The sequence below is a fragment of the Anser brachyrhynchus genome (assembly GCF_964034855.1).
Source record: "Anser brachyrhynchus genome assembly, chromosome: 28".
Lineage (NCBI taxonomy): Eukaryota > Metazoa > Chordata > Aves > Anseriformes > Anatidae > Anser > Anser brachyrhynchus.
The window spans coordinates 2,314,095-2,330,799 of record NC_137721.1 but is presented as its reverse complement, the minus strand read 5'-3'; the positions used below and the strand labels follow the sequence as shown (position 1 = coordinate 2,330,799).

The 16,705-nt window shown below is 61.7% G+C and overlaps 3 protein-coding genes across 5 annotated transcripts in view; 1 reads left to right on the top strand and 2 right to left on the bottom strand.

Annotated features, from left to right (window-relative positions):
• Positions 1-16,705, bottom strand: part of COPA (COPI coat complex subunit alpha) — a 134,954-nt gene that overhangs the window by 99,848 nt on the left and 18,401 nt on the right. The window lies entirely within an intron of this gene.
• On the bottom strand, positions 573-6,316 carry LOC308183667 (natural killer cell receptor 2B4-like). 3 transcript variants are annotated; one of them, XM_080569915.1, is made up of 10 exons: positions 5,586-6,316; positions 3,972-4,211; positions 3,447-3,755; positions 3,115-3,378; positions 2,710-2,820; positions 2,240-2,313; positions 2,058-2,123; positions 1,881-1,946; positions 1,630-1,689; positions 573-1,400 (listed from the first exon to the last, which is right to left on the bottom strand). In XM_080569915.1, exons 1-10 carry the CDS (start codon positions 5,674-5,676, stop codon positions 1,323-1,325), a joined length of 1,359 nt encoding a protein of 452 aa, XP_080426041.1. In that variant the 5' UTR covers positions 5,677-6,316; the 3' UTR covers positions 573-1,322. The 3 variants fall into 3 exon arrangements, with proteins under 3 accessions (XP_080426041.1, XP_080426043.1, XP_080426042.1); XM_080569917.1 differs by having other exon boundaries at positions 2,240-2,373; positions 3,972-4,086; XM_080569916.1 differs by lacking the exon at positions 3,972-4,211 and having other exon boundaries at positions 2,240-2,373.
• LOC308183668 (natural killer cell receptor 2B4-like) lies at positions 6,319-8,596 on the top strand. The gene is made up of 4 exons (XM_080569918.1): positions 6,319-6,616; positions 7,226-7,534; positions 7,604-7,867; positions 8,073-8,596. The coding sequence occupies exons 1-4, from the start codon at positions 6,328-6,330 to the stop codon at positions 8,270-8,272; spliced, it is 1,062 nt and encodes a 353-aa protein (XP_080426044.1). The 5' UTR covers positions 6,319-6,327; the 3' UTR covers positions 8,273-8,596.

The following is a 16,705-nucleotide window of genomic DNA, read 5'->3' as shown; positions in this document are numbered from 1 at the left end:
AAAAGGAGATGCATCTCCTACATCAGCCCCTGCTGACGGGCAGCATCCTCAGCCCCTTCCACGTGCCTGAAGTTTCTGCCCCGGCTTCTCCATCAATGCCCACGCTGCTCTGTGTGTGGGTTGCAGCTCCCAGCCCCAACAACACAGCCAGGCACAGCCCAGACTTACCTCCCGTGGCCGAAGCGAGAGTGGGTTGGGATTTATGCCATTGGAAGGGTTATTATTCACCAAAAAGAAATAAGAAAAGTCTCCTTATGTTCATTTGCATTTGCATTCACCTGCATTTAGCGTGAGAAGTATTCCGCTCACACCTGCATGCCTTGAAGTGCAGAAGACAGGGCGCGGGCTGGCACCGATCGGCGGCAGCAGCACGGCAGTGCCTGAGCCCCGACGGGCAGCGCCTGCCCCCCAGGTTTCCTTGCTGTGACAGCCAGCTCCCCCCCAGCACCCCCCCAGCACAGCTCCCCATTAACGATCCCCATTAGTGCTCCTTTCACAGAGAGCAGACACAAAGATATTTTGATGCAGGGAATCAGACGAGAGGGGAGCAGGCAGCACCATCAGGAGAAAGCTTCCATCAAAGTGGCGCATTTAATTTTAATCCCAAATAAAATCCCTTGATCTTGCCTTTGGTGAGATGTTTGAAGCCAGAGCCCCTCTTCCTCCTCCCCTCCCTTCTCCCAGAGCGACTCGTGCCATAGGATAACTTCAGTGGGAAGGGACATGGGGGCATTGCTGGACACAGGATGGCTCCGGGTGCTCGAGGCCATGCCCAGCATCATGCTCCTGCCCTGAAACCATCCCCAGGGCCACCCCAGTTCGCACAGCAAAAACTTTTCCAAGTTCCTCAGCATTGGCTTCAGAGGCTCCCAATCCCAGAGCAAGGTGATCCGCCCCCCCCTCCTTCCCCCTCCAAGTTACATTTCAGGCTATAAATAGTCAATTAAGCTAATTAAACCAGCCCCACAATTGCCTCTTGCAGTTCGGCTTCTATTCACACTTAAAAATGAATTCACAAGGTGTATTGGATCTGTCAAAAACTAAAAAAAAAAAAAAAAAGCTCATACACTGGCACTAACACACATCAGGCATCCTCAGCTCCCACCGACGCACAGTCCAGATTTCAAAGCCGTCTCCTCCAAAGACAAGCTTCAACCACCCAGCCTGTCCCCCTTCCCTTGCAGCAAAGCCTCCAAGGCGCAGTTTGGGTTTGCAGTCCTTGTAAAACCCCATTTCTGGATGTTCTCATCTTGAGCAAATCCCCAGCTCCCCGCGGGTGCTGGCTCCAGGAGAAGAAGAGGTCTTGCCAAAATGGCCAGGGGCTAAGAGAGGTGGTGGTCCACAGGAGACAGGGACAAGCTCCGCGGGGGGGGACTCCAGTGTTTCAAAGGCACCGTAGGCTGCAAGGAAAAGGGGGGAGTTTCAGCCCAGCAGGGACTGGTGGGTGTCGCTTCGGGTCCCCCACAATGGCATTTACAGCCCCTCACGGCGAGGGTGACGTGGGGCTTTCGTTAGTCACCGAAAAACACCCCCAAAGTCACCCAGATTCCAGCAGCAGAAGCTGCAGAGCGGAACTTGGAGAGGAGACGCGTGGGGCTGCTCTCCCCACGGGGCCGGGGCCCATTTTACCTCTGTGTAGGCAGTGCAGACCAGAGCTGGATCCAGCTTCTTCCTCCTGATGGAAGGGGACTGCGGAGCAGAGAAAGGACCCGCCGTTAGGGACAGTGGGTGGCTGTTGCCCCACCAAAGGTCCCTGAGGACATTTCAGGAGCACCGGGCGGTACCGGCCCCCACCAAGCACCGATGCCTTCGGCTTGTGGGGAGGATTTGGGTTTCTCTGCCATTGCAAATGGGCTGGAGTCACAGCAGGGAAAGCTCACCTTCTTGGTAGCTTGAATAGTGGAGTAGATGGTGCAGGTTTGGGGCTCCTGAAAGGTTCTGGGCCCCTGCCAGGGCAAAACAGTGAAAACGTGAGATGAAAAGCAAGTTATGGGCAAAAGGGGCAGCCCTCTGCCCAGGGGACCACCCACGTTCCCTCTCCTGGGTTGGAGCCCCACCTGTGCTTTGGTGGAGACCACGGCGTAGATAGTGTTTCCTACTGCATTGGCCTCCCTGTTCCTGTTCTGCAGGAGAAAGCAGCCCCAGGCTGGTTAAAGGACGCAGCCCAGGGCGACAGACACTTCCAAACCGATGCTCCCCACGTGGGGAGGGGGCTCCCAGGGACGCCCCCAACACTCACAAGGTCTTGGCCAGCTTGGACTTTGCCCACTTCCTCATAGACAGTCAGCGATGGCTCGACGTGTTCTGGGGGAGCTTGAAGGGTCAGAGCGAGGGATGAGCGGTTGCAGCCCCCATGCTGGGGGGATTCATCCCCTGGGAAGCACTCGAGTAAAGCAAAGCAGAGGGAGAAAGGCATCCCTCGGCAGTCTGGAGGTTTTGTTCCTCCTCTGAATAGAGCTAACATTGACCACAACCCAAATAGTCCCCGGGACCCCATGGGGTGAAGCCTCCAGTGCTGCCACTGGGTTTGGGCACGGCGCTGGGACAGGGCTCAGCCCGTCCCCAAGGGGCACCCTGCAGAGCCAGGGGCTTGGTGGCCGCTCCCACGTCAGCCCAGGAGGGACGGGTGGCCGAGGGCCAGCACCGAGAGCGTTAGCAGGAGCGCGGAAGCTGCAGAGCCAAATCCCCGCGCCAGCCCCGGGGTCAAACCTGCCGAGCTGTCCTTCCGTCGCTTCCTCCAGCACCAGCAGGCAACAAAGGCGACGATGGAGACAGCCAGCACCAGCGGCACGGCCACTGCCCACCACAGGATGGAAGACACTGAGAAGAATGAGGGCAGAAGGGAGACGTGGGACAGAGCCTGGACGTTTCTGAAGCACCGTCCCCATCAGTGCCACAGCTCAGCACCTGCCCAGGAAACCTCAGCCCCGATGTACATCTCCCACGCCCAGCAGTCACCGTTCCACTCCCAGCAGGAGAAGCTGGGCACATTTTAGCCCAGCAGCAGCATGACACCCTCTGGAGTTTCACTGGGGAGTTGAAGGTCCCGGAGACCGGAGCAGTGCAGCTGGTGCACCCCCAAAGCCAGCTTTGTTGGAGCCGAGGGCAAATTACCTGTGGGCGAAGGGAAGCAGACCGTCTTGGTGTCGATGCTGGCCATGCTCCAGCTGGCCGGGTTGCTCGCGTTACAGACGTAGGTCCTGGGCTCGGAGTCCCCATGCACCGGCAGCACGTTCCCGTGCCCCAGGGGAGCCCCATCGTGGGACCAGCTGTAGGAGACGTTGGCAGCACCGGGCACGGAGCAGAGCAGCGAGATGTTGCACCAGCCCTGCTCCTGCTGCAGTGTGCGCACCTCCAGGTTTGGCTGGCCGACGGGCTCTGTGGGGACAGGGGGGTGAGAGGGGCTGGGGGGGGGGGGGGGCAGACCGGGGGGGGCATCCACTCACCCCACACTGACACGCAGAACCCCTGAGGAGGAACGAAGCCAGATTCAGTCTCAAACTCTGCAGAGTATTTGCCGCTGTCTGCCTGGGTGACCGGGCTGATGCTCAGGGAGAGGGTCGCCGGGAGGAAGGTGGCTCTCCCAGAAAAAGGACCCTTGAAATCTCGAACTTCATTCTTTGTAGCCCTCTTAATGACCAGCCGGGTTCCTGAATCCAGTACCACTCTCCATTCAAATACTGCCCACGCTCGTGGTAGTTCCTTGGGCAGCAGCCGCAGCTCTCCTCCGGCAGGCACAGCCCTGTCCTCGCACCCTGCGGTCCCAAAGAGGAGGCACAGGGTGAGCACGGGGGGTGTCCTGGGGCATCAGAAAACACTAGGGAGGGGGCTTGCCTGCTGGAGCCCCCTGTGCTGATGCCCCCATACCCTCTGGGCACCAGTGCTCAGCGCAGCAGGACCAGGTCCCTGGGTGTCCCCAGCTCCTGCAGCACCCCGGGCTGGCCGTGTGTCTGTCTGTACCCCCTACTCACAGCTGGCAGCTGCCCGTGTTTGCATCATCTCCGTCCTGAGCAGAGGTGTTTGCAACCCCTCCAGTAAGGCTCCAGTTGCTCGTTTGTGCCCCAGCTCCTTTCTTGCCTGCCCAGCCTGGGGAGCAGCAAGAACCTTACCCAAGGGACCCTTCCCCCCACCCCAAAGCCGGGCTTTCTCCCCTTCCTGTTCAGAGCAGCCCCGGATGTCTGGGCCTCTGGTAGAGGTGAGATAAAAAGCCCCTAAAAAAAAAAAAAAAAAAAGAAAAAAAAAGCCAGCGGTCACCGGGCCGAGCACGCACGCAGCCGCTCAGCTTCCTCCTGCCTGCGTGCAGCTGGGGCACTGAGGCAGCCCCAAAAGGTGGGGGGCTGCTGAGGGTCCCCAGCTCGGCACGGCACAGCCGGGTGTGCTGCTGCCCCCTCGTAGCCCCCTGTACGGCACGGCCACGGGGACGAGCACCAGGTCGGGGATCACAGCTCCGCATTGATGCTCGGAGGGCGCTGACAAAGCCACCGGCTTCGCTCTCCTTGCGTGCGTGGGTGGGGGCGAGACCTGACTTGAGACACCGAGCCTAAACCTCGCCTTCATTAAACTGCAGCCACCAGACCTCGGGTACAGAGGGGACACCCCCAAGACCCAGCGTTAGGAGAGGCTGGGGCATGCGAGAGCAGGAGCAGCCTCCCTGGGAGGGATAAGCACTATTTATCCCCCGTGGGCTCACACCTGAGTCTCATTGCGCTGGGCGCCCACCGCTCCAGGCACCCAGGAGCCTTCAAGCAACGGGGACTGCCGCTCGCTGCAGCTTTGCAACCACACTGTGCTGCAAGAAAAGCACAAAAGGCACCGTGACGCCCTCGGCCAGGCTGTGCCTTGCCCAGCCACTGCGGTCCCAGCGAGCGGGGGAAGAAACAATGCGAAGTGCAGCCTGCAGAGGTGTGAACGCAGGGGCCGAGCTGGTGCAGCACGCCAAGGTTAACCACACCGGTTAGCAAGGGAGGTTTTGCAGCTCAACCGAGCCCCAGGTTGCTGCAGGTTTTGTTGCTGCAGCTTCCAGCCAGCGGCATCCCCCCCAGGTGCGACCCCCGGGGCTGGTTTGGCAGAGCTGGCGTGCAAACTGGTGGGGATGGGGTGCTCGGGGAGAGGAGGCAGAAGTGGTGCCCGCCCTGGTCACACCAAAAGCAGGGAACGCGATTGGGGCTACAGAAATGTGTCCGGGGGATGCTGCAGGCACCAAACGTGCCCCCGAGTCCAGGCATTTGCAGGGGCCCTGCTCCCCACGGCACAGAAATCTCCGGTTTTAGGAAGAGCCTCAGGCACTGACAGTTCCCTGAAATTGCTGTCAAAAGGTGCTGACCTCACTCAGCAGAGAAATCCGGCCTGCAAAAGGGAATTGGCGCAGCGCAACGGCCAGCGATGGCCCTACATGGGCTGGGCCGGCCTGGGTGCAGAGGACAGAGGCACAGAAAACCCCAAATACTCCCCCAGCCCCAGCCCGTCTCCTCAGGACCCCCGAGCCCGGCTGAAAACCCACGTCCCACCCGCGCATCCCCCCTGCCCTGCCTGCAGCCTCCAGCCGCCCCGCCGTGCCGTCGGCTCGCCCCGCGTCCCCTCCTCACCTTGGCCACCCGCAGGGAGCTGGGCTGCCACCCACAGCACCAGGCACAGCACCATCCACGGCGCCGGCAGAACGTCCCTGAGCTGCTCCATCTCTGGAGCGTGTGAGCAAGCTTCCTGCAGCTGGAGAAAGCCCTAGGAACCCGTGACCGGCCATCAACAACTTCCTCTCTCGCCTGCGGTTCCTCACACCCTCATGGGCGCGCGCTCCGGTGCAATATCCTCTGCGTTGCCACAGCTCGCCCCCGGCCACCCCCGCTGTCCCTGCGTCACCAGTGGGGAGGATGGGACCATCTAAGGCTCCTTTGGCCCCGGGGGGACTCGTGCTGCTGCCTCCCAAGCGAGCTCAGCTGCAGGGCGCAGCAGCTGCAAACCTCAGGGGAAACTAATTTTAATTACTTAAAGTGGGTGCTTTTGGGGTTTTGCTTTCTTTTTGCAGCTTGCCTTTGGGAGAAGAGGGTGCTCAGGGTGGCAGCGGGTGCTCACAGTGTGCAGCACGCGAGCACCCTGACGCCAGCTTGGAGACAGCCCCGAGCAGGATCCGGCCCACCAGAGAGCAGTGCCCAGCCCAGCCTGGGGGTCGGGGAGGCGCGGGACCAGGGCTGCCTCCTCCCTCACCTCCCAGCACCTTTCTCTGTGACCTAATAAAGGCACGAGGGCAGGGTTGAATTTTTTTGGACTTCTTCTCATGCACTTTCCATGTTTCGCTGCGCTTCCCACCCAGATCCGTGCAGGACCTCGGTGATGCTGCACCCACGGGCGAAGCTGGGCGATGCCCCCGCTCAGGGCTCCTCCCCTCTCCTCCCACCGCCCCACGGAGCCAGGCTGCGGGTGCAGGACCAGCCCCCAGCCCCATGCCGTACCCCACAATCTGCTGAGCCCCAGCGCTGGGGGCCGGGGCAGGATCAAACCCCACGCCTGCCCTCACGGCCACGTCACGCCTTGTTCCCGTTCCTGCGCGGCGCGGTGCAGCTGGCCATGCAGCGCACTGCGCTTCTCCTCGTCCCTTTCCTCTTCCTCAGCCGAGCCCAAGGTAAGCTCACTGGGAAACTGCTTTTACATGCCTGCCTCAGATGGTCATTCGGCTGTGGCGTTGGTTTTGGTTCTTTTTTTTTCGTCTTTTGTGCAAACCAGCAAGAAAATGGTCCCTAGCGGAGTCCGAGATAGCCTTTTGAGTGGCCGGGGGAGAAGAACCCCAATAAAGTGATGCTGAAAGCAAAATGCACTTTTTTGAGGGCCTGAAGTTCTCCCTGCTATGCAGGGAGAATAACTTAACTCAGAGTTACTGTGAATTGTTACTATTTTTTTAGGAAAGGATGCGTATCTCTGAGAAACTGTTCCGTTTATAAGGCTTTAGTGTGCCCTGGGAGAGGGAAGCAAGCAAGAGTTAAGGCAGAGCTTCCTCTTTGTCTTTGCAAAAGGCAACTCTCTTCGTACTGGCCCTATAAAATAAACATATATTGGGAAAGAATAACCCCAAAGTGGGTGTACACATCAGTAGCTCCTTCTCACCACCCAGAGACAACTGACGATGGAGGATGTGAGAGGTGAAGGAGGAATTAGCTGGAAGCTCCTTCCCAGAACGAGGGGAACTGAGTGACACCCCCCGCGCTCATCCCATGCCTCCTCTTTGGGACCGCAGGGTGCGAGGACAGGGCTGTGCCTGCCGGAGGAGAGCTGCGGCTGCTGCCCAAGGAACCGCCGCCAGCGTGGGAAGCGTTGGAATGGAAAGTGGCACTGGATTCAGGAACCCAGCTGGTCATCGTGAGGGCTTCAAAGGATAAAATCCAAGTTTTCAAGGGCCCTTTTTCTGGGAGAGCCACCTTCCTCCCGGCGACCCTCTCCCTGAGCATCAGCCCGGTCACCCAGGCAGACAGCGGCAAATACTCTGCAGAGTTTGATATTCAATCTGGCTTCGTTCCTCATCAGCGGTTCTGCGTGTCAGTGTGGGGTGAGTGGCTGCCCCCCCCCCTCTGTCCCCCCACCTCCCCCAGCCCCTCTCACCCCCCTGTCCCCACAGAGCCCGTCAGCCGGCCAAACCTGGACGCACGCGTGCTGCAGCAGGAGCAGGGCCGGTGCAACATCTCGCTGCTCTGCTCCGTGCCCGGTGCTGCCAACGTCTCCTACAGCTGGTCCCACGATGGGGCTCCCCTGGGGCACGGGAACGTGCTGTCGGTGCATGGGGACTCCAAGCCCAGGACCTACGTCTGCAATGCGAGCAACCCGGCCAGCTGGAGCACGGCCAGCATCGACACCGCGACAGTCTGCCTCCCTCCGCCTGCAGGTTTGTGGGACGTTTCCTGCACCTTTATGTCCTAACTGAGCTTTGGGACTTAAATCTGTTTGGGATGAATGAGTGGGAGATGCGGCAGCATGCGGCGGGGGGGGGGGGCTTGGCAGGATCAGTCCTGCAAGATGCTCCAAACCCAGTGGGGCTCGGTAACCCCAGGGTGGAAAATGCCTCCCTTCCCCATCTTTTGGCTCTTCAGTTGCAGGCACTTCGTGGCCCTACTGCAGAACCAAGGGGGTTCTCAGCCTCCTGGTTCTGGGCAGCCTGGTGGCCGCTGTGGTCATCACGCATGTCCTCACTCGGCAGCAGGACGCGAGCCAGGCGGTGGCATCCCCGTCCCAAAGCACTGGACCCCCTGGGAAGGGACTCACAAGCAGCCCGACCCCTGTGAGTTGTTAACCCCCATGAAAACGTATGAACAAGCCAATAAACCTCTTTTTCTCCAGCATTCTGGTGTTCCTCAATCGGTTCTGGGCCATACTGCGGATCCCCAAACACCCTTCCTGACTTGTCAGCTGCCCTTCGCCTCGGCCGTGGTGCTGGGACAGCCTTTGGGGACCTCAGGGACACGCAGCGGGGTCCTCCCCCGGCACAGGGCCAGCGTCCTGGTCCTTGTCACCTCGTGCTTCCCAAGCGAGCATCCCAAGCGTGGGGCAGGGCGGGGAGCAGCAATGCATCCCGCGGAGCCTCCCAGCCTTGCTTTAAACTCTTCCCCCCCCCCGGCTTTTATCTGGGCAGCTCGGCGTATCGCCCGCGCATCGCCGCAGGTTTATTCTCGCTGCCAAATCTCTTTAACTCCAGATCTGCCGCCGTCAGATAAACTGCGAGCGGGGCGCGACGGCGAAGGAGCACCGCCTTATCTGAACGCGGCAGCAGTTTGTTGTTCCTTATCTAGCCCGGCCGAGAGATACGCTGCGAAATCGACGGCGCTGGGAGATCTTAATGAGCTTGTCCGGAGAGCGGTTGAGACTTCAGGGCTGCCCAAATTAAACCTGCGCAGCCCCGCACTGTCCCCTGCCCGGCTGCCATCGGCGATGCCAGGAGAGGGGAGAGGAGCCCCTAATCCATGTCCCCCCCTCCGCCGGCTGCATCTGCCCTGTGATCCCCTCGCCGCCGCTAATCACCTTATGGGCTTGGCGCCTAAGCTCATTGTCTCCCAGCCCTTCCCGCTGCCCGGCCAAGCGGTCAGCGCCGCGGCCCCGAGGGGAGCCCCACGCGCCCCGAGGGTGCCCTGGGAGGGCCTCAGCGTCCCCGGGGATGGTGTGGATGGGTGGGAGCCGGGCAGATCCTGGGCAAAACTCCTGGAAAAACTCGGCGGCGGTAGCTCCCGTCTCCCCAGGGTGGGTTTCCTGCAGCCCTGAAGCAGGCACAGAAGGGGCACGGGGTCCCCGCTCCTCCATCGCCCGAAGCGGTGGGGGATCAGCGTCAGCCCCCTCGAGGGGCGCATCCTGCCCTGCCGCAGGACCTGTCGGCCCCGTTTCTCCTTTGGGGCAGTAAAGGGGTGCCTCACGCGCCCGTCGTTAATTGCTGGGTGCTCGTTAGTCGCCGCTGTGCCCTCTCGGGGCTGTTTTCCCCGCGTGTGCCCGCTCCCCGCGGTGCCGTGGGACGCGGGGGCTCCCCCGGCCCCGGCCCCCCGCTCGCAGGCAGAGGAGCAAAAACTAATTAAGGCTACAAAGGAAAGGCGAGGTTGAAAACCTCCACTCCAGAGCAGGGGCTGAGCCGATTAATTAGAGCTTTTGTCTGCGGCCGGGTTCAACATGTAGGGAACAATTTACATCAAGGGGACCTTCCCTTTGCTGTAGGAGCTTTCTGCGGCTTGCCCAGGGAGCGCGAGCCACGGGAGAGAGGGGGAAGAAAAAGAGAGAGGGAGGGAAAAAAAAAGAAAAAAAAGAAAAAAAAAGGGAAAGGAATGAAAGGGAAGCATTTACCACGTTTCACAGACCACGTTGAGGAGGAAGGGAAGATGCTGCATGCTCGAAGCACCGCATTGCAGAGGAGAGGGTGTTTTTATTCAGCGCATCATCCGCGGTTTCTCGTCCCCCTTCCAGCGAAATGTGGCCCCTGAGACGTGCAGGCGCGGGGGGCTCCGGGGGGGAGCCGCTCGCGTGGCCGCACGAGGGACGGGGACGTGGGGACAAGGGGACGCGCGGCCGCTGCCGGCCCTGACCCCGGCACCCCGGCTGCGGGCAGGCGATGCTGCGGGTGGGTGCAGGATGTGGCCCGCGAGCCCTGAGCGAGGCTCGCAGGGTGCTGCTGCCGGGGGACGCGGGGGGGGGGTCCCCACGGCCCTGCCCCGCTGGGGCTGTGACCGCTTCTGGCTTTTAGCTCGCCCGCAGCTCCCTGGCTCGGGGGGCGCAGCCCGTTCCCGCAGCGCCCGACTTCCCTTTCGGTGTAAATGAAATGGGGGGAAAAAACAAGGTTTTAGGCAAAATGCTCGCCCTGCCCAGAGCGCGGCTCTGCCCGAGAGGTGGCAGCATGCGACCGCGCAGCGGGCCGGGCTGGCTCCGGGTGGGGGTCCCCCCCCCAGGGCACCCCCCCTAGGGTGCAGCCCGCAGGTGCTGAGCCCTGGCTCCGTGCATTAACCCCAAGCCGCTGGGGTGAAGCTGGGACCGGTGGAAACCCTGGCTTTGAGCGGGTCAGGGATGGCAGGAGGGTCAGGAAGGTCTGGCGTCCACGGGGAAAGGCAAATGAACGCCCAAAGCTGCTTTATGCAGCGCCTGAGCCTCTCCCAGCTCCGGGTGAGCTGTGGGGTGAGGGCAGAATTAGTGCCCCTGCTGCCAGGTGGATTTGATGGGGAACGGGCTGGGACGCTGGGGGCTGCCCGGGGCCACCTTCCCTCTCCCGGCCCCCACCAGCCCCACCGGGTTATTCATCACCCACACGGGCAGGACGGGCTCTGCCGCAGCGAAGCGGGAGCTGCCTCCTCCTCCCTGCGCACCCGGGGCAGAATCAGGCCGGGGCACACCTTAGCAGAGCTGCTTCCCCTTCCTCGGCGAAGCCCGTGCCAAGTCACTGCTTCCTTCACCCCACAAACACCCACGTCCCTCCAGCCAGCCTCGTGCAATCGCCCTCCATCAGCCCCCGGGCTTTCCTGCTGCAGCAGGGCACAGCACCGCGGACCGGGGGGTCCCCAGACACCCCCACGGAGGAGGGGACCCAGGGGCACGGCCGGGGCCGCGCTGCTCGGCTGCGTGCAAGGGGGCTGGGATGCCGGGCAGGGAGCCTGGAGCATCCCTGCTGCACCAGCACCCATCCCTAGGGATGCTGCAGGGTGTTTCTAGGAGGGGTGGGGGCAGTGGGACCGGGCACAGGCACTGAGCACCACGCAGGGGACGCCACCGCGCTGGGGACGGGCAGGGGGCAGCCCCTGGGTGCTGGGGGGGAGGAAGGCACCGTGTGGCCCAGGGGTTTTTCGTGGGCGCCCTCCTCGGTCCGCAGGTGATGCTGCTGGAGGCACGTCCACGTGGTGACCAAGGACTGAGCCCTGCGAGGACGAGAAATGAAGCGGCTGCCCCCAAATCCAGCGACACCTCTCCCTGCCCCTGCTCCCACCCCGCGCCCTGCAGCGCCTGGTCCCAACGTTCCCCATCCAGGGACTCCTCCGCTACCGGGTCAGCACCGGATTCGTGTTTACGGCCCCAAATTCGGTGTGAGAGAGTAACTCAGCGTCTCATAAAACCTTCCATAGTTTTTTAATAAGTGAATTATTTACTGGTGACCCTGACTAAATGCTGTGCGGCATAAATTATTGACGGGCAGATCTGTCAAAAAGTTCTCATAAATAAGTTATCCGGTGCCGTCTTAATGTTCCCAGTAAATTACTCATTCAATCTGCCGTCTAAATGCTCTCCTGGGAAAATTACTCGCGCCTGCTGATTTATGAATTAGGACTGGGCAAATAAGGACGAGCGGGAAGGAGAGCCCTGCCGGGGCACCCCGGGCTTTCACGTCGCTGTGACGTTTTGCCGCGACGTGCAGAGCCTGGCACTGCCCCATCCACCGGCCCCGCGCGGCCGCGGTGCAGGGGGTTTGTAGGGTTTGTAGGGTCTGGCTCCGGGGGTGCCACCTCCTGGGGATTTGGGGAGCATGGAGCTCATTTTCTTGCACCTATAAGGTGGCACAGATCCAGCCCTGCCCTGTGTACCAGTCCCAGCAGCCGTGTCCCCCCCCACACACATCCCCCAGACCCACCAGCAGCGGGTTCGTGCTCCCCCCGCACCCCCCCCACCCCGAGCACCCCTGCAGGGAGCCCCGGCTGGCGGCGGGCTCGTTACCTGGGCTTTATTAACACCGCGGGGCACCGCGCGCTTGCTTTATGGCCGCTATCATCACCAGCCGGCAAACACGCATTTCCATCTCCCCCAGCAAGCCTAAATCCTCCCTGCCAAGGGCCAGGGCTTGCTCTCAACATCTCGAGTGTGCGGAGAGCCGTATTTCTCCCAGGTCCTCCTGTCATTAAGGCAGCAGGAGCCCGGTGCAGAGGGAAAATTCCCCGGCACCGAGACCCGGCCCCTGTCCGGCACAGCTCCCCTCCCCGTCCCCTCCCCGCGTCCGTTTCCGAAGCACCTCGTTCCTCTGCCTCTTTGCCAGATCTGACGGAAATAATGCATTAAGCAGACCTCAGCCTCGTGGGGTAACGGAATGAAAAAGCGCAATCCCCAAGACAAGGCACAGGGTCCCTATGACAAGGCACAGGGTCCCCATAACGAGGCACAGGGTCCCCAAGATGAGGCACAGGGTCCCCATGATGAGGTACGGGGTCTCCAAAACGAGGCACAGGGTCCCCATGACAAGGTACAGGGTCCTTATGACAAGGCACAGGGTCCCCAAGATGAGGCACAGGGTCCCCATAACGAGGCACAAGGTCCCCAAAACGAGGCACAGGGTCCCCATAACGAGGCACAGGGTCCCCAAGACGAGGCACAAGGTCCCCAAGATGAGGCACAGGGTCCCCATGATGAGGCACAGGGTCCCCATGACAAGGCACAGGGTCCCCAGGATGAGGCACAGGGTCCCCATGATGAGGCACAGGGTCCCCATGACGAGGCACAGGGTCCCCAAGATGAGGCACAGGGTCACCATGACGAGGCACAGGGTCCCCATGACAAGGCACAAGGTCCCCAAGATGAGGCACAGGGTCCCCATGATGAAGCACAGGGTCCCCAAGATGAGGCACAGGGTCCCCATGATGAGGCACAGGGTCCCCATGACAAGGCACAGGGTCCCCAAGATGAGGCACAGGGTCCCCATGATGAGGCACAGGGTCCCCATGATGAGGCACAGGGTCCCCATAACGAGGCACAGGGTCCCCAAGACGAGGCACAAGGTCCCCAAGATGAGGCACAGGGTCCCCATGATGAGGCACAGGGTCCCCATGACAAGGCACAGGGTCCCCAAGATGAGGCACAGGGTCCCCATGATGAGGCACAGGGTCCCCATGATGAGGCACAGGGTCCCCATAACGAGGCACAGGGTCCCCATAACGAGGCACAGGGTCCCCAAGACGAGGCACAAGGTCCCCAAGATGAGGCACAGGGTCCCCATGATGAGGCACAGGGTCCCCATGACAAGGCACAGGGTCCCCAAGATGAGGCACAGGGTCCCCATGATGAGGCACAGGGTCCCCATGACGAGGCACAGGGTCCCCAAGATGAGGCACAGGGTCACCATGACGAGGCACAGGGTCCCCATGACGAGGCACAGGGTCCCCAAGATGAGGCACAGGGTCCCCAAGATGAGGCACAGGGTCCCCATGACAAGGCACAGGGTCCCCAAGATGAGGCACAGGGTCCCCAAGATGAGGCACAGGGTCCCCATGATGAGGCACAGGGTCCCCATAACGAGGCACAGCCTGCGAAGCAGGCAATGAAACCCAGCCCAGAGGACGGGGAACAGGCAAGAAAATTCACACCTTTGATCTGCGAGGGCGACCTCCCACACTTTGCCCTGGGTTTGTCCCCATGGGGGGGGACGGGGACGGGGTGGACGCGCGGGCACTGCCTGGGGATGCCCCTCGATCTCCGCGGCTCTCCCAGAGCATCCCGACGCTGCTCCGTCACCCGCGCGCCAGTGTTTGCTTTAATAATTGAATGCCAGTTTGGGGGACAATTATTTATTTAAAGGAAACAGCGTGTTAACAAGAACACAATCTAATCCCCCGTGACAGATGTCTGCTTTATTAGCACCTCTGTCCGAGAGCCGAGCCCGGGAGGCGAACAAACAGACACGACAAATAAAACCTCGTTAGGAGATGGAAGCACACTCCAGAAATTAGTGTGCGAAAGGGAAAAAAAAATAAAGAATAAACAGCGACGGCACCCCTTCGGTGGCATTTCCATTGGTGTTGGGGTGCTCGAGGTGAGCTGCGAGGGGTGGGGAGAGGTGAAGCTCAGAGCTGGGGCCGGACCGGCCCTGGGGCGACGATGCTGGCGGCAGCGTTTTGGCCATTTCCCTGGCATTTTGGGCAAATGCGTGGTTAGGCAGCACCCGGCCATCCCCAGGGCTCCCAGCTCTGCTCTCGCTGGCCCTGGGGAGCCGCTGCTGCGCAGTTTGCCGATGGGGAAACCGAGGCAGCGAGCGGCAAAGCAGCTGGAACCCGAGGAAGCCCCGCTGAGATCCTTTATCCCCGTGACTTTGACCCGCTTGTGAAATTTGTTTTCCATCAGCCAAGGAGTTCAGAAGTTATTGGCAGGGAGCGGGAGCACGAGCGCATAAGCTGCGTTTCCTTAGGAAATCGAGCCTCCTGCAGCTCTTTGCAAATCACCATCCGCCGAGCAGGCAGGAGCCGGGCACGCAGCGCCCGCCGCCTCCCCTCCTGGAAGGCCGTTAATTACGGCGGAACGGAGGTCACGCTGGTGGGAGCACGGGAGTGCAGGCAAGGAGGCTGCCTCGTAATTGCTTTACAGAAATAATAATAATAAAGAGACCTAACGCGGGGCTGTGGCGCCGGGCTGGACTTCTCCAGCCTGGCCGCTTATTGAATCGGGGAGGGAAATCCACCTCCTTTCCCCGCCGAGGTGCTTTTCGGAAGCTTTCAAATTATTTTTCCGCTCCCCGTTGTTCCATGCCGGTGAGCGGAAAGTGAAATCCCGTCCTCTCCATCACGCTGCGAGCGGGGCTGGCGGCACCGGCCAGGGCCCCCCAGGCATCGCAGCCCCCCAGGCACCTCTCCAGACCTCACCAAAGCCACCGAAGGCCAGGGGACCCTGGGCAGCCCCGCGCCGATGTCACCCGGCACTGTGCCCATGTGGGCCGGGGCCGGCTAACGAGCGGGTTCGTTAGCCATTCCGCTCCAGCACGCCGCTCGTAATGAGCAAAGGCGAGCGGCTGCCTCCAAATGGGTTCTGGAAGCTGCTCGGAGACATTAGGCTCTGTATAAATATCATTATGATTGTTATTATTATTGGCACAGATGGGCTTTCATGGACCGCCGCGCACCACGGGAGTTCCCGTTCTGCCTCCGGCGCTCGGCGAGTGGGAGAAAACAAATCGCTGATGCCAGCTCCGGCCCCGCGCGGGGCGCCGGGAGGTGTCGTGAGCCTGGTCCCCAGCTGCCCCCCTCCCGGCACCGCCGGGAGCTTCCTGACCGCTCCTCAGGACCCTTCCGGATGGGACCACGGGGACCTCGAAGGGTGTCCCCAAGACACGATGGCCCACGCTTGCCGCGAGGATGGGTTCGTTCATCCCGCCCCAACTCTGGGGTCGATGGGCTTGATGCTCATCCCTCCGTGCTGCCGTGGTGGCTGGCACGTGGCGGGGGCCAGGGGGTCCTGCTCTGCTTCTTCCAGCCTTGGTTTTGGGGTGCCCCCAGCGCCGGCCCCATCACCAGCCACCCCTGCTCCTGAGCAGCGAACGTGGCAGCGAACGTGGCAGCTCCTCTGCTCTGCTCTGCTCTCCTCCCCCCGTCAGCAAATTCCCCACCGCTCCCCCCTGACCTCCCTCCCTTTCCTTCGTGCCTGACAAACTCCCTCCTATTTATCTCCATCTCCTCCGCTCCACATTCCTCCGGGGAGGCAGGGCGGCAGCCCCCCGGTACCCTCGCCCCCTCCAGCCCCGGGGGCAGAGCATCGGGCTTTGGCGAGCCGAGGGCAGGATTTGGCCGCTCAGGAGGGCAGGGGACGCGACGATGCCTCGTCCCCAGCTGGAACCGGGCGCCCCCGGCGCTCAGCATCTTTTTATTGCCCGGGCGGCGGCACCAGGGGGCAGCGCGGAGCCGCCGGCAGCGGGGCCGGATCCTTCCTCGCCGAGCGGGGGGGCAAAGGGCAGGGCCGGGCCGGGGCGAAGCTGCAGCCCCCAGCCCCCTGCCAGGGACGAGGAAGAGGAGGAGGAGGAAGAGGAGGAAGAGGAGGAGGAGGAGGAAGAGCCCCCGCAGTCCGCCGTGAGCCACCTCCTGCATGGCACGGGGGGGCACCCGGCCACGCCAGCGCCCCGCGCGGAGCCCGGGCTGGGGGCGGCAGCTCCGGCAAAAACTAAAAATCAGAGCGAAGGCTAGAAAGCGCTGCTAGAAATCCCCGCCGGAGCCAAGCGCTTGGCCTCTCCGCTCGCGGGCGGCCTCAGCTCCCTGCCCGTCGCCCCGCGCTCCTCCACCCTTGGCAAAGCTGCAGCCGCCGGCGGGCGCAGGAGATGCCTGCTGACTCAGGCAGGCAGCCGGCGCTGGTTCCCATTTGCAATGTTTTCTCTAAAACCCTCAGGGCTAGAAATTCTATTTAAAAAAAAAAAAAAAGAAAGAAAGAAAGAAAGAAAGAAACCCAACAACAACAGCCAAGAAAAAAAAAATAAAAACCCAACCATGAAAGCTGAAGCTTCTGCCTCTACCGAGGGCTTAGCCCGCTC